The sequence below is a fragment of the Podarcis bocagei genome, assembly GCF_964188305.1.
Source record: "Podarcis bocagei genome assembly, chromosome: 2".
NCBI lineage: Eukaryota > Metazoa > Chordata > Lepidosauria > Squamata > Lacertidae > Podarcis > Podarcis bocagei.
Window position 1 is genome coordinate 61224270 of NC_138126.1, and position 16490 is coordinate 61240759.

At 42.6% G+C, this 16490-nt stretch overlaps 1 protein-coding gene across 4 annotated transcripts in view; it reads right to left on the reverse strand.

Annotated features, from left to right (window-relative positions):
* Window positions 1–1377: 1377 nt before the first annotated feature.
* Window positions 1378–16490, reverse strand: part of RBM6 (RNA binding motif protein 6) — a 61562-nt gene continuing 46449 nt past the window's right edge. For 3 of the 4 annotated variants that reach the window (XM_081185826.1, XM_081185827.1, XM_081185824.1), the window contains exons 7-21: window positions 16412–16486; window positions 14263–14323; window positions 13309–13590; window positions 12877–13037; window positions 11930–12027; window positions 9952–9994; window positions 9429–9486; window positions 7839–7930; window positions 7597–7749; window positions 6241–6330; window positions 5105–5365; window positions 4129–4203; window positions 3050–3147; window positions 2523–2652; window positions 1378–1639 (exon numbers count right to left, since the gene is read on the reverse strand). In XM_081185826.1, the coding sequence (XP_081041952.1) occupies window positions 1514–1639; window positions 2523–2652; window positions 3050–3147; window positions 4129–4203; window positions 5105–5365; window positions 6241–6330; window positions 7597–7749; window positions 7839–7930; window positions 9429–9486; window positions 9952–9994; window positions 11930–12027; window positions 12877–13037; window positions 13309–13590; window positions 14263–14323; window positions 16412–16486 (1803 nt within the window). In that variant the 3' untranslated portion in view covers window positions 1378–1513. The remainder of the gene's footprint in view (window positions 1640–2522; window positions 2653–3049; window positions 3148–4128; window positions 4204–5104; window positions 5366–6240; window positions 6331–7596; window positions 7750–7838; window positions 7931–9428; window positions 9487–9951; window positions 9995–11929; window positions 12028–12876; window positions 13038–13308; window positions 13591–14262; window positions 14324–16411; window positions 16487–16490) is intronic. The other variant, XM_081185825.1, reaches the window with a different exon arrangement.

Below are 16490 nucleotides of genomic sequence, written 5' to 3' on the forward strand. Positions count from 1 at the left end.
TTAGCTAAATGTGCAACCAAGCACATTAGTTGGAAAAGCATCCTAAGCTTGTTTATGCAGCTTAGGTGAGAACATTGGCACTGAGCTCCAAGCACAACTGGATGTGACTTGGGACCTGTGGATTTAACAACAGGGAGGAAAATCTGACTAGAACTGCAGCAACTCAGAAGTTCAGCCACTCCCGGTCATTTTTTCAGATTACAATCTCTCACCTGCACACCCTTATTTGGTTCTGAAGTAAGACCGGTATCATACTGATGCATATACAGTGGTACCTCGGCTTACATATGCTTCTGGTTGAATACACTTCAGGTTACAGACTCCACTAACCCAGAAATAGTACCTCGGGTTAAGAACTTTGCTTCAGGATGAGAACAGAAATCGAGCTCTGGCGGTGCGGCAGCAGCAGGAGGCCCCATTAGCTAGAGTGGTGCTTGAGGTTAAGAACAGTTTCAGGTTAAGAACGGACCTCCAGAACGAATTAAGTACTTAACCTGAGGTACCACTGTATAGGTTTCCCCAGCAGGGATACAGTAGTGGGTGTGGAGGCTGTAAACAGGAAAATGGTGGCCTAAAATGGTTTGTGTATTTCTATTCCCAAACATTTCTATTCCAAACATTGTTTAAATGCACCCCAGGTTAGTAAGAATTAAACCCTTTGCCCCAAAGGAGGCATTTGTTGTGAAATCATGGGTTAAGAGGATATTGATATTGCCCACTCATCAAATGGGCGAAAAAAATACTAGGTTCTCATAATATTGTAGCATATTCCAGGCTGGAATCCTATACATATTTACCTAAGATTAAATCCCACTGAACACTGTGTGACTTGCTTCTGAGTAGCTATGCTTAGGGTTGCACTGCCTGTGGCTAAAACCAGCAGCATACCCGACTGGTGATCAACTATGATTCTTCTCTTCAGCTTAATGCTAAAATATCATGTGGCTAGAACAGGTAGGAAACTTACAGTGCTTTAGAAATAGATGGGCTGCAGTAAGTATTAGGAGGCTGCAATGTAGAGCTTGGTAATTTTATATAATATCTGTATCCATCTATAATTGCTTTACTGTTTTGGCAATTAATCTTATGCAATTGCTGTTATTTTCTTTATACATTGTGCTGTATCAATTATTTTGGTAACATTGCACTGCTTTCGATTTCCCTTTCTGTTCTTATGAAGTCATTTATTAATTCTTTAATATTTCCATATTGTTCATTGTATATCAATAATCTTATTTTCTTTCCTTTTATGAAAGAAAGAATGAGGCTGCTATTATATAACAATGTACTATCATTTCAAAGGGATTTGAACAGAAACTATTTCCCCGGTAAGATTCAGCTCAAAAATCTGGAAAGAGGGAAAGAAGAGACCAAACATTGACTTTTTTGTTTTATTCCAAAAACAAAAACACACTTCAGCAGCAAAAAAACATTGATTCAAAAAACAAGACAGACACAAAGAAGGGCCGAAGGGTATGGGGTGTGTTGGGTATGGTGGGATTTCTTTCCAGGTTTATTCAAGTTCCTTGTAGCGGGCAAACATGACTCGCCGCACAGCATCTCGGTACGTTTCATTCGATTGCCTTCTGCTGGGCCTCCCTTGGGTCCCTAATCCTGCTCCCCTCTTTCGACTTTCAGCCTGGAAAAATAAAGAGAGAGAGAGAGATTTAAAAAGCAGCTAGTTGTACTTGCACCTAGAACATTCACCAAGTGCACTTCTTATCACTAGGGAAGGAATAAACATTGCTTGGCATGTTACAGACAGGTCCAGTTCAGGCATTCACCAAATTCATGAGGGTGAAAACTGCCCCTCCCCGCAAAACCCCACCCATGGAGGCTCCTCATGTCTTTCCACTCACTGGGCAAAAATCAGAAAGGAGCCCCCATGCAGGGACATTGCGGGCAGGACTTGCACTCACCCCTATCCCTAGACAGTTTTAGCTCTTTACATGGTCAAGTGAGTACCTGAACAATCAAAAGCCATTTCAAGCTATTTAAATCCTAGCTTAACAATATTGCTTTGAGTAAGGATAATGTACAGGGAATACATAATTTAATACCAGCTAGCTTTGCCTTAAAATGCTGTAAATAAGGACACTGAGTGTTTGGTCCTTTAAGTGGCCATGCTATGCCACCTCTATTCTTGGGGATCCTTTTCTGAATCCGACCTTCAGCACCACAACCCACCTTGCTCCAGTATTGCCAACCACATTAAAAAAAACCATATCCCTCACTTTCCACTTCAGTTAAGTGCTCAAGACAGCTAACGTAACAGGAGTTAACAAAAAATATAACTAGAACAGCAATGTTTTCATGTGAAGACTCTGCTAATAAGGAGGACAGTTTGACTTCCCAGGGCAGGATATTCCATATCCTGGGTGCTGAAACCAAGAAGACCCTTTACCTCACTTCCACTAATAGCACTTCAGATGCCAGTATGGAGAGATATTGCAGGAATACTGTTAATGGTCGTAAGATGCAATAATTCAAAACAGTTGCCTTTGCAAACACAAGAATTTTACCTCCACTGGTGACGTCATGCCCTGTTCATTGCGACCCAGACCTGAACCTTCCTTCCAGCCCATAGCCTGCATCATACGGCTTCCTTTATTATTGCTCTCCAGTCTTCCTCTGTCTGAGGGCTTGTAGTCACTGCAAACAAATGTAAGTATGCTGGCATGAATAAACTTTCAGGAGCATATCTGCTATAGAAATTATTGTATAAGCAATAGCGTGTTTTATAGAGGCAAAGAAACTTTAGGAGCCGGGCTGTTAGCTGCCTAAAGAATGAGCATCTAGGCCAGGGTGCATTAATTTTAATAGATCTATTCTGAATAGAACTTAGCTGGATACAACTGAAAGAGTTGGGAGGCACTTCAGTTCCCACCATCACCACCATCTGTCAATGCAGCAAAGCCATTACTACGGCATCCCTGTAAGATAGTCATTGAGCCTCTAACAAAAAGAGATCACACTTTGCAAAGCAGCCTGTTTCCCTGTTAAGGAATAAGCTGGCAAAAACAACTTTGAGATAAGAACGTCCCAATACCTTTCAGAATTCCTGAAATTCTTCGGTCGTTTTCTCTCTGGAGAGTTCCGTTCCTCAAATCTCTCTCTTCTGTCACCTCCTTTTTCTTTAATCCTTCCCTTTATATTAAAAGGCAGAGTTAGTGAAGATGGCATCACAGATTTTCCCTCCCAAAATGCACTCATTCACTAAAAATTATACATTTGTGCAACTAACCTAAGGAGTGGAGAAAAATTCCCCAGTAGTCCCTCAGCACTGCAACAGAGCATCTTGCTTTATTTTCCAGACATTTCCAAACAAGCATCTATAAGAGCCTACCCATCTTATTAACTTTGTATTATCAATGTAATATCAAAGCACAAGTATCAGCCACTTTGATCTTGCATCTCCATAAAATTGAAACCATTTGGTTATCTTTCAGGGTGTTTAATTTTCTTTGGAAGTGTGGAATGAAGTGCTAGCATTAAGGCAGAGAGGGGCCTGACATTCAGATCCAAGAACACGGCTGCACACTGAAAGCAAGACTTTTCTGTGGGCATAAATTTAGCAGTCAGAGTCTACATCTTCTGACAGATCCATTTTGTGTCTCTCCCTATCAAGGCAAGACGAGAGCCAGAGTAGTCTCTGAGCACAGTTAAGAGAAGAGTCCCCAGGGCTGGGTGTTTATAACAAACCATGTTCCTACACGATCAGGTTGCTTAATTCTTTCCCACTTGGAGCCTTTATTGGCACTTGACTTTATTTCTAAATAGCAGGTAGACTAATGGCACCCAGAAAAACAAGGTAAACAACAGCACTCTCCAGATGGCAAGGGAAATCTCAGGGAGGCACAGAGGTCACACAAAGGAAAGTTCTCAATATCAACTGATGGTGCTGCTTAAGGCTGTCACGGCATGACAAAAAATTGGATAGATGATGGATGATTGTTTAATTCACTTTCAGGAGTCACTTAAGCCTAGAATCTAGATACCTGCCAAACTGTGTGTGTATGTGTACACACACACACGCGCAAGTAAGCACTGGTGGGGCCCACAGGGAATTAGTATTTTGTTTATGCAGAGCCACAGCTGCACAGGACCATACAAAGCAGATGTAATTACCTCACGTTCTCGCCTCTCCAAATACGCAAGCTCTTGTTCCGATTGTTTTATTTTACGATGAATTTCTAGGTTTTGCTGTAAGAAGCAAAATGAATGAATAGCTTTTGAACTGTCTCACTTCAGGCAATGAAAAATATTTATTCTAGCCATGTAAAATGTTTAGCCATTTCTTAAGTTTTGTGAGATAGTAGGATGTATGGACAAACAATTGGAAATAAAACGAAGTGCTATACTGAATTCCAACAGCTGAGTACATATTACTACAAAATAAATATACCTAAGAGTACAAAATGAAAGCAAAGAAATTAAATTTATTCATATCCATTCCATGTATTGCTGTTCCTAAAAAGACAGCTTTACATTCTCTCAAAAATGGCCACCTGAGGCCTTGTTTTGGGTGTCATTGCCAAATGAAGCTTGGGCACCAACTTGGTGGAATGCCCTCCCCAGAGAAACTCAGCAGGCAATGACTGTTCCCTTTCAGGTATAACCTGGGATTTTTAGGAAGCCTTTGGCTAATCTAACACTGTTGTTGATTTCTCACTGTTGTTCTGATTTTTATTTCTGCTGAGAAGGGGATTGGAAAGGTTTGCATTGAGCTCATTTTTGGGAAAGGGAAAACAGGATCATAATGATCATCTAACACTTTCTGATATCTCCCACAAGCTCACATGTACCATCCTCTTTCCTCCGTCCCTTTTCAGTATGAACCATGGTTTAATGCTACACCTGCCTTGCGGTTAACACAATCTGAAACCAGGATTTGAAGCTGTTTCCAAAAGCAGGCATAGCACTAACAGATCACAGCACTGAAAAGAGAAAGGAGTGCATTCAAGCAGGACACAATACAGGAAGGAAAGAGAAATCAGGAAAAATTACATCTGTGAGAGGCGCTTGTGAAATATGGAGAAGTTTTATTTTATGCAAGATAAAGCATGAATAGCAGATTCTCCTGAACGGGTTGCTTTTCCCTTACTTTGTGAAGATTGGAAAGTTGTTGATGCTTGATCAGGACTTCTTTATTTGGAAACTGTCTCCGGCAAAGTAAACATGCTAACTTATTCCAGTCAGTCAGCTTTTCTTCATCATTTTCAAGCTTCTGTGGCCGTTCCTCCTGTTGCACTGGTGGCCGTGGAGGCTGTGGCTGTGGTTCCTCTTCTTCCTCCTCCTCCTCCTCATTGTCACTGTCTCCACCATATTCTCCTAGGAGTCCTATCAGAGGATTCACCACCTTTGGCTGAAGGGGCGGGAGTGGGGGGGGGGCAGAATGAGAAGCACATACAAACCAAAGCCAATTCAGTGGATCTGAGGTCTTAGATGCCTTAAGTGATGTATTACTGGTCTAGTACAGTTGCTAAGTGACTAAGCTACAATCAGGGAAATCCCTGGTTTGAATCTCACCTCTACCATGAACTCACTAGGGGGGAAACTGATAGCCAAAATGTAAGAAGACAAACGGAAGGAGTGCCTGCATGCAAAATAAAAATAATTGGGAACTGGTACTATTGTTGCATAAATTTGACTTTGACTCAATCCCTGATTGAAACAAGAGACTGAAACGGTATAGGCCATTCAACTAGCTCACAAGTTGAATGCAACATTCTGCTGCATGTGTAGACCAATTCTAAGTTAGCACTGCTATCTTGCACATGGTGCTTCTGTTGACATGTTGCTTTTTTTGATGCACATTACACGGACAATTTGAAATCTGTTACAATTTCTCCTCATTTTCAATCAATTTTTAAAAAGCCTGATATGAAGAGAAATGAAATCTAAACAACTTAGCCCATCAAGAGAAACACTGACAACAAAATCCTATACATGCAAGTTTATTCAGAAGTAAGTCCCACTAAGTTCAATGGCTCCCACTTGAAAGTAGGTTTAGGGATACAGTCCAAGAGGCCCCCTAACCACACAGCAGTCCATTCAGTGTTGCTGCAAGAAAGAGGGGGACAGGGCACTTTCCCTGCTACAATGCTAAGAATTGTTACTGACTAGCTTATTACAACATGCACCAGACAAATTTCAGCAGGACAGTAAGCCTCATACTTGATAAGATCAATAAATAATAATTAAATGTTCCAGATGACAAATGCCAAGTAAAGTCCTTACTGGGGGTGTACTCTCTTCTTTTTTCAGTGTTGGAGGTAGTGGTTTTTTAAAGACATCTTCTGCAGGAAGTTTTTCTTCTGGATTCTCATTCTGAAACATTAAGACTGGGAGTTAAAACTTATTGCCAGCTCGGCTTCCCCACTGCCTGCCTCCAATCATTTTTCTTACTAGTACCTTTACTTCCTTTACAGCAACAAGCATAAAGGAGATACATGGTTTCTTGTCTCTCTCATTTTTGCTATGCTCAGTTATACTCTTCTGCATCAAAGAATGACAAACTGTGGCTGAAAGTCAGAGGGGTGTTCAAAAGGGATTGTGTAGCTGGTAGATACTTGGCAAACAGCGCATCAAAGATGTAAGGAGGAACACGTATGCCAAATGTTGAAATCTGCAACTGGCTGTATGAGATGTTGAAAATATGCTTTCAGCTCCTGTTCTTGAATTCAATTAATGTTGCTCTTCCCTCCCTGTTCAGATCAAGTCAAACTAGCTTTTAAACAAGGGCAAGTGCAATGCACTCATTTACTGGGTAACTCTTAGCATGTAAGATTCCCTGGAGATTACACAACAAGAATCAGACCAGATTTATTGTGCATGGAAACTTGGTATTTAAGATATCCAGTTTACTACTGGAAAATTCTCCTATTTGTTCAGGATGAGTCACAGGAAAACTGGAAGCTTGAGCAATTTGAGGAAGCAGCCTCTAAATCAAATTACAGTCCTCTGTCACTCTCAGAACTTTTATCTCAAAAGAAGAAAATAATTATTGACAGTTATACTGAACTACTTATGCCCACTTATGGGCTTACTAACACCTCTCCTGGAACTCTCAGTTCTGGATGTGAACTGGGCTTTGCTCTCTTGGCAACTTCAGGGACAAAGTTGGATTGTATGTTTTCAAGAATGGTCATTTTTAAAATGTTGTGTACACTAAAGTGGTCTGATCTGCAATGTACCATTTCAACAGTCCAGTGAATCATAGTATTTTCTACAAATAATGGTTTTTATATTTTAGTTACTTTGCTTGCATCTTTTAAAATACACACTTTAGGTTTAATAGCACTTGGTTTCTGGATCCACAAACCTGTGCCCTCCTTTGAAAGAGTGTTTGATCTGCTTGTTTTTATGATCAAATGAGTTTTTGTGCTCGTGAAGAAGCTGGGTGCCTTAAAAGGATTATGAGTTTAAAAGGAAATTGGATTATCTACAGGTTAAGCTAAACCCTATCTATTGCATATTTTGCAAATTCCTAGACTTGCCTAGCTGCAAAAGCAAGCTTTGACTATGGCAGCATTAATCTTTGGACCATGCCAATTTGTACAGTTCATAAGAATGATGATGGCGCAGGTATTTTACCTTGGCCGACTTGTTTCTGTGTCTCTCTCTTCTCTCTCGGTTATCTCTACTGGATGGCTCATCTCGTTCACTTGCCCTATCCTGGCTCCTGCGCCTCCTCCCAGTATGTGGTGGTGGGGATGAAGATGCTTCTCGACCCACTGGAACATCTCTCTGGAAGGAGATATTTGGCACATGTTTAGAGAGTATTTTTTCCTGGCACTGAAATGGCTAAGTGAGCTCACACATGCACATGCCCTCACCTGAGTATTGGGATCATAGTATACCCCTGTAATGGGGTCAAAATAGTTTCCAGTGTCTGGATCATAAATGAATGTGGACACATCGGAAGAAGCTGAGGGGGAAAAAGAAGTAAGGACAAACATATACTTCTGAAGATGTCAAACATTATTTAAATAAAAACAGAGATGGCCCAAGACATTCTGGTGTTCGAGGGGGGAGATTCCAAAAGGGTTGCCAGGATAATAAATATAAATAAATAAATATAAACACATGCAGAACCACATACACAAAACCAGTACTCACAGCACTCCCCACTCCAGTGCTAAAGGAGAGGGAAAATGCTGGCTTCTCATCTTAAAGACTAGGCTTAATCTTCAATATCAGTGCTATGGTACACAGTGCTGAGATCAGAGAAAAAAGATTCATTTGGCTACCTTTTGGAGTATAGAATCATAGAATCATAGAGTTGGAAGAGACCACAAGGGCCATCGAGTCCAACCCCCTGCCAAGCAGGAAACACCATCAGAGCACTCCTGACATATGGTTGTCAAGCCTCTGCTTAAAGACCTCCAAAGTAGGAGACTCCACCACACTCCTTGGCAGCAAATTCCACTGTCGAACAGCTCTTACTGTCAGGAAGTTCTTCCTAATGTTTAGGTGGAATCTTCTTTCTTGTAGTTTGGATCCATTGCTCCGTGTCCGCTTCTCTGGAGCAGCAGAAAACAACCTTTCTCCCTCCTCTATGTGACATCCTTTTACATATTTGAACATGGCTATCATATCACCCCTTAACCTCCTCTTCTCCAGGCTAAACATGCCCAGCTCCCTTAGCCGTTCCTCATAAGGCATCGTTTCCATCGTTTAGAGATTAGAGTAGATCTCTAAAGAACAAGCAGAGGGATTCTATCTCCCAATCGCTCTCTAAAGGATAGATAGCTTGATCTCCTGATCCCATCAGGATTGATGGGGACCAATGTCTACTTCCTATGACTTGGTAAGCCAGATATGGCTCACAGGCAAGCCACATTTAGCGCAGGGAAGCCTTATGGTTCTACACTCAATTTGGCTGAATTTTTCAAGTCAGAAAAAGTTCTTGCAAGATTTTGCAGTCGGAATGAAAGTCAAACATAGGATCAACACTTATTTCTACTGAAAAATCTCTGATGTCCCATACAAAATCCAAAAACAGGAAATTTAAGGCTGGTGTAAATGTTTTGTTTCAAAGCATACTCAGCTTTGAAAAGTGCATTTGCAAAAACTTCTAATTGTTATTGCAAATGTCAACAATCCTATGGGCAGAATTCAACCAAAACATCTTGTCAGCGCAAGGATTTCCATTTTCACAACTAGACTCCCCCCTGCCCCAAATCTGCTCCAGATGTTTGGGGAAACCCCTAGAATAGATTTAGGGGGTGCACAGGGGGAAGAGGAGGGAAGAATGTTCTGTTGCACAAGTAGAAATCTATACTGATGGAACATTCACATCAGTGCTTTGTTGGATATAACCCTATATAAGGAACATTTTTAAAAAGGGAATAAGGACACTGAGCTTTCACAAGTAGAAAGTGACCAGAAGAACACAGTAACAAGAAAATGAAGTTGAGTCTTACACTCTGATCTTCGCTTCTGTGAGTCAGCGCCTCTCCTGTCACCTGTGCCCCGTTTGCCCTAATACAGAAAAGGCATTTAAAAACACAAACCAAGAAAGCAGAACATCTGGTGGACATTCCCTCACAATTTAAAGTACTCCAGACTAATCTGCATGTACTGGGTTGTCATGCAATAAAAGGCACCTATGTATACTTCTCTGACCTAAATGTGAAACTCAGGAAAGCCAGTATGTGGTCCTCTATTGACATCAAAAGGCGCTAAGTCAGATCAGATGTGTATTACCGAAATGCCTACAGAAGAGATGACTTTCTCCTGCTCATCATGGAGGGAGATTGGAAGGGCAGTAATCTGAACCAATACTGGAAAATACAGGTAATTTCCCTAGTGGCAACTTCTATAGAACAGTTAAGAATGCCAGCAAACACTCATAAATCAAACTCTTCAATCCCTCAGTGTCCGCATAGCTGAGAGGCAGGAGTCAATTCCCTCAGAGTGCCATCACAGATTGTACTACAACCATACCTGGCTATAGCGTGGAACATCACCATGGTCTCCATATTCGTTTCTAGCAACAGAAAGAGAACATCTGAATTTATACCAATTTAAGTTTTCTGAAGATGCTACATGCATGCGTTACTTTTGCTTCACTCTAACGTTACTAGTTTCAGTGGGCAATTTGGTCAACAAGAAGCTTGGCTTTATAGCTCAGTCGGCTGTTGCTCATGTTCACTATGGCTACCTTCCAAATGGCTTAATAATAATAATAATAATAATAATAATAATAATAAATTTTATTTATATCCCGCCCTCCCCAGCCAAAGCCGGGCTCAGGGCGGCTAACAACAATCAAATAATCACACAATAAATAGTCACACAATCTAAAAATATTTCATTATAAAAATTAATTAAATCAAATTGATGGCAACCAATTAAGCAAAATTCTGTGCAGGTTGCCAGAGGAGGGAGTCAGGCTGCGCCCTGATCAAAGGCCAGACGGAACAACTCTGTCTTGCAGGCCCTGCGGAAAGATGTCAGGTCCCGCAGGGCCCTAGTCTCTTGTGACAGAGCATTCCACCAGATTGGAGCCGCAGCCGAGAAGGCCCTGGCTCTAGTTGAGGCCAGCCTAACCTCTCTGAGGCCTGGGACCTTGAGGATGTTATTATTTGCAGACCGTAGGTTTCTCTGTGGGGCATACCAGGAGAGGCGGTCCCGTAGGTACGAGGGTCCTAGGCCGTATAGGGCTTTAAAGGTTAAAACCAGCACCTTAAACCTGATCCTGTACTCCACCGGGAGCCAGTGCAGCTGGTATAGTACCGGATGAATGTGATCTCGCAGCGAAGACCCCATAAGGAGTCTCGCCGCGGCATTCTGCACCCGCTGGAGTTTCTGGGTCAGTCTCAAGGGCAGCCCCACGTAGAGCGAGTTACAATAATCCAGTCTGGAGGTGACCGTCGCATGGATCACAGTGGCTAGGTCAGGGCGAGAGAGATAAGGGGCCAACTGCTTAGCCTGGCGGAGATGAAAAAATGCCGCCTTTGTTATAGCTGTAATCTGCGCCTCCATAGAGAGGGAGGTATCGAAGATTACACCCAAACTCTTAACGGACGGTGCTGGCACTAATTGCACCCCCGCAAGAGATGGGAGTTGCCCCCTCGATCCCATATCGTCCCGCCCCAGCCAGAGGACCTCTGTCTTCGAAGGATTTAACTTCAACCGGCTCCCACGTAACCATCCAGCCACAGCTTCCAGACATCTGGTCAGTGTGTTTGGGGCCGAGTCAGGATGGCCATCCATCAACAGATAGAGTTGGGTGTCATCAGCATACTGATGGCAACCCAGCCCAAAACTCTGGACAAGCTGGGCGAGGGGGCGCATAAAGATGTTAAAAAGCATCGGGGAGAGAATCGCACCCTGAGGCACTCCACACACCAAGGAGTGGCGCGATGACAATTCCCCCCCAAGCGCCACCCTCTGTCCCCGACCAGAGAGAAACGAGCGCAGCCATTGAAGGACTGTGCCCTGGATCCCCACGTCGGCAAGGCGGTGGTCCAGGAGTTCGTGATCGACCATGTCAAAGGCTGCTGACAGATCTAGAAGAATCAGCAGCCCCAACCCGCCTCGATCCAGCTGCCTGCGGAGATCATCTGTTAGGGCGACCAGAGCCGTCTCGGTCCCATGGCCAGCGTGGAAGCCAGACTGGAATGGATCCAAAGCAGATGTTTCATCCAGAAACCTACCAGGCTTAGATGTGATATCACCACATTGTTGCAAAGGAACTATGAGCTGAGTTCAATAGCACAGCCATCTTAACAAGGAGATTCAACTGCATATAGTCATAATGCTACTGTTTTGTTTTGGTTGTTTTGTAAAAAACGTCCTCTGCAAAACTTCCCTCAAATGTATAGTCAAGCATCAATCTGAATGTTTTGGTGCCTGGTGTAAAAGCATATGTTGATAACACAGAGTCATAATTGTGTATTTTTAGTGAGGTTTCTATTACCTCCTCTTTCCAGTGGCTAGGTTTACATCCACAGCACGGCCATCTATGCTGATTGGGGGATCCAGATCTTGTAAAACCTTCACTATGCGGACTGCTTCCTGTGGAGACAAGAATCCAGTTGGGCGTGGGGGGGGGGGGGAGAGAAGTTTGAGCCACTAAGCCAGAAATAAGTTGTCACAATAATAATAATTTTATTATTTATACCCCCACCCATCAAGTTCCTCTAGCGGCCCTAAGTCCAAGTGAGTCCCACCCGTCCCCAAAGGAGCTCTCACTTTTCTCCTCTTGGTCACCAGTTCCCTCTGACACCAGTTGATCTGAGGCATACTCTTTCTCTTGGCCCAGCCTTTATGCCCTGAAGAAAAAGCTCAAACCCAGACTATGACACATAGCCACAAGGAGTTCAGAGGCTTGACTAACTATAGCTCAGAATTACAGGTGAAATGAAACAAAACAGGTACTCTCTCCCATGGTTTTCTAAAGCAAGTCAACTTCAAACTATGATTTATGAAGCTGGCTTGTTTTTGTAAACCATAGTTAAGGTTAACCACAGTTTTGTGTTTGGAGACAACACTGAGCTGTGCTTAATAAACTATAAAGTGGAAGCTTTATGGCCACATCAGGAGGAAGAGCATCCTCTTAATGCATTAACTATGCAACCACTACTGGCTAGCCTTGGACAGGGAAGGCAGAAGAAGTTGTTCCAATATTGTAACTAAACATTATACACAAAAACACAAGCCAGAAAGGGGCTCCGTCACATAAGAAGATAAAGGCACAGGAAAACATCCAGTGTTGCTCCAGATTTGACAGAATTGTTCTTCCTCTCCTTCCCCATGAATCACATGGGGGCTACAGGACGGGTGACACTGTTTGCACAAGTGTATGTCTACCATAGAATTGTCAATACTATACTGTGTGGTGGTGGGTGGCGAATGACAACATACAGCATGAGAGTCCAGCTCAATGAAGCCATAGGTGTAGCCCATCCGACCGGCTTTGTTCTTCATGACACGCACACTTGAAGTAGACAAGCGGACGTAGGGTGCCAGAAGTCCTACAATCACTTCCGGCGGAGTGAAGCGAGGGATGCGTTTTAGCATAATTGCTGTTACAAAGTTACAAGGAGAAAGTGAAATATTACTTCAGGAGGAGAAATGTACTTCATCTTTTCTGTCATCCTGTGTCAAAAGCTCCTGGTATTAGGCTCAGCTGACTTGAAGACTACTCAGTGCTAAAATCAATAATGCTACAGAACACAAAGAGAATTCTAAACTGCAAGCTTCAATTCAAGCCTCTTTTTGCAAGTTACTCAAGTCCAAGTGTCCATTATGAACTCAGTCAGTGAGACCAAATGGTTGCAAGTATAATCTACTTACTTTTACTCTCATCCTCCAGATGTTTGGTTTCCATGGATTCTCTTCTTGAACCATGTTCTTGGTTCTCCCTTCGAGGTGGGTACATTTCAGAGTCCCTTTTCTTTTCTTGTTCCCTACTTTCATCCTTCTTGGGTTCAGGTTCCTGAGGTTGACTTCCCTGCTCAGAAGGAGGTTTCTGAGGAGAAGGTTCCTGTGGGGGAGCAGGGTCCTTAAGAGGTTCTTCCTCTGGTGTTGGTTCCTCAGATAACTCTTCCTCCCCCTTTTCAACCTTTTCTTCTGTTACTAGCAAAAAGTAAAACAAGTGAAGCCCTGTCTGCAGTAACCACTGTATTAAAACTGTTCTTTTAGTCCCTTATATGTACTAGTGAAAACTGTTTTCAGCTTAGCCGTCTACATATTATAGACTTGTTAGTGATTTACACCAGTGATAGACAGGATCACACTAACAAACCAGATACAAGGATCAGCATAAACATGAGTAGCACCACTTGTTCCTCTAAATCTCCATCATTAGCCTTTAACAGTTTGGGAGGTAATTTCTTCCCTTCCTCGGTCTTTGGTAGTGCCAGCTTGCCAACATAGCATTACTGAAGAGAGAGACTTTGGATGAAACACTGCACTTTCAAGCAAAAAAAAAAAAAAAAAAAAAGTATTGCAACTCATACAAACTTAGACTGTTCCAAGTCCGAACCAATCTCTCTGTCAAGGAGAGTGCTTGACTAGTTTTAAGTTAACCATCTGCAGAAAGGAACACAATAACTCTACAAATAATGCTGGCAATATTTGCTAGAACATCATAGTTGAGGAACCTACAGCCCTCCAGATGTTGTTGGTGCCAATGGGAGTTGCGGTCTACAACATCTGGAGGGCCACGTGCATCTCAGTTTTTTATTCACTTAGTATTCACACTACTATTTGTTTATTTAAATGTCAATTAAATAAAAGTAGGCTCACCATCTCTTGGGAGTCTGCAGTAATAACAGGATGACCGATACCCTACTGTGGACACTTTACACTGCAATGAAAGAGGCACAGCATGAGGGAAAGACACTTAAAATATTTTTCTCCATCCAATATACTTCCTGGCTCTTATACAAATGCCATTGCTTTATTAAAGCATAAGCTGAAAGTTGCACCACTGCTTTATTAAAGCATAAGCTGAAAGTTGCATCAAAATGTGTGTGTGTGCTACTACCTACATCTCCAGGGTTGGTGGCATCTGTCTGTTTTGAGAGACAATGGAGTGCGCCTCTAGGGATGAAGTGAAACCACTGCATTAGGCAATACATATGGTGGTCCTGGGCTGCCCCGATGACAAGACCTCGCTGATGTGGTCCAAAGGGAAGCAGAGCAATATGTTTGGCACCAGCTTGGTTGTAGGAGTTCCCGGAAGGAGGCATACAAGGCGCTATCCAAACGTCTTAGGGCTCCATTCCGGATTTGTGTAGGGTTCACTCCTGAGCCTTTTCTTGTCCCAAAGATATTCCGCAAGAGAGCAGAGGTTTGAGACCAGAGTTTTCCTTCTCCTAGATTGATGAGGTTCTTCTTCCCAGGTTGTTGAGCCCCATCTGCCCCAATCTCCATGGTATTGTGCAGATAAAAAGCATGATGTTTTGTCATGCTACTGTTTACCCAACCCTTGAAAGCAGCAGCTAAATGAATTGGGGCAGGTGGGGGAGAGGAAGGATACTTACAGAATGACACATTACGCTCCCCCTGCCCCCCCAAATTACACATTACAGTGGTGCCCCGCAAGACGAATGCCTCGCAAGACGGAAAACTCTCTAGACGAAAGAGTTTTCCGTTTTGGAGGTGCTTCGCAAAACGAATTTCCTATGGGCTTGCTTCGCAAGACGACAATGTCTTGCGAGTTCCTGCTGGTTTTTTTTCCTCCCCCCCCCCCTTTTTCTAAGCCGCTAAACCGCTTATCAGCTGATCCGATCAGCAGATAAGCTAAAAGCCGCTAATAGCGCTAATCCGTCAATGGGCTTGCTTCGCAAGACGAAAAAACTGCTAGACGAAGAGAATCACAGAACAGATTATTTTCGTCTTGCGAGGCACCACTGTATTGTAGAGACGCAAGCAGGCAGCTCCCATGCATCTGCTCATAGTGTAGTTTAGGCCTTAGGCAAGCAGCACCAGAGCCTATGTCATGAAGAGGTCTTGAGTTCAATGGAACAAAATCTCAAAGCTGTTGATTATCATCACTCCTCATTGGCAATATCCAAGTCTTATGTACTTCATTGGAATTTCCTTGTAATAAAACCTGCTCTTGATCAAGCTACCTGTGAAGCTTATTTTCTTCATGGTTTACAGCAGCCCTATATATTACAAAACATTTTGCAGTAGTGCAGGTTCCTTACTTTTAATGTCTGTTTTTAAAGTACTGCAGGTGCCAAATAATGCCCATTCTGCATTTGTAAGAGCTTGATCATTTAGTATGGCAACTCCTACACTTTGGAACTCCTTGCCTATTGAGATCAAGCAGGTGCCTTCACTGTATTCTCTCTTTTTTGCGCACTGCTGTTTAGATAAGCCTACCCAGATACTTAGGAAGTTGAGGTAATTTTAATCTGTTTTAGGACTTCAACTTTTGTATGTTTTAAAGTAGGGTTATAATTTTTTCTTTATTTTACTGTTTACCAAAGTTGTAAACCACTTTGAGGGGTTGTTTTTTTTCTTCTTCTTACAGTCAAGCAGTGTATAAATTTTATGAAATAAACAAACAAATAAAGCAAATAAACGGGGGAAATACCTCTGGGATTTTTATGCTAGACGCCAATTCACAAAAGCCTCATTTAATTCGAGGAAGAATTCTCAACTCAGAAAGCGTCTAGTTTTGTGCACATTCCCTCCCCTGCCAATGGGGAAACCCTGGCAGCACCATCCCATGTGGGCTTAGGAAGATTCCACATCCAAAAAAATCACATTTATTTTCTCAGCAGAGAGATGGTACACATATACCCACAACATTCTTAGCAGCTGGAGATCTCTCCCCCAGAAAGTAGCACACCAACAGGATAGCATTCAACACACTGTATCTGTGGTCTAATTCTCAATGCTCTTTCTGAAATAACTTGCAGTTCTCTTTCCATATACTCACACGCCTGCAGTGCCAGAATTCAGGCGACTGGCTGTATTCCAGAGTCACGTCTTTACCACCAATCACAAGGTGTCCCTAT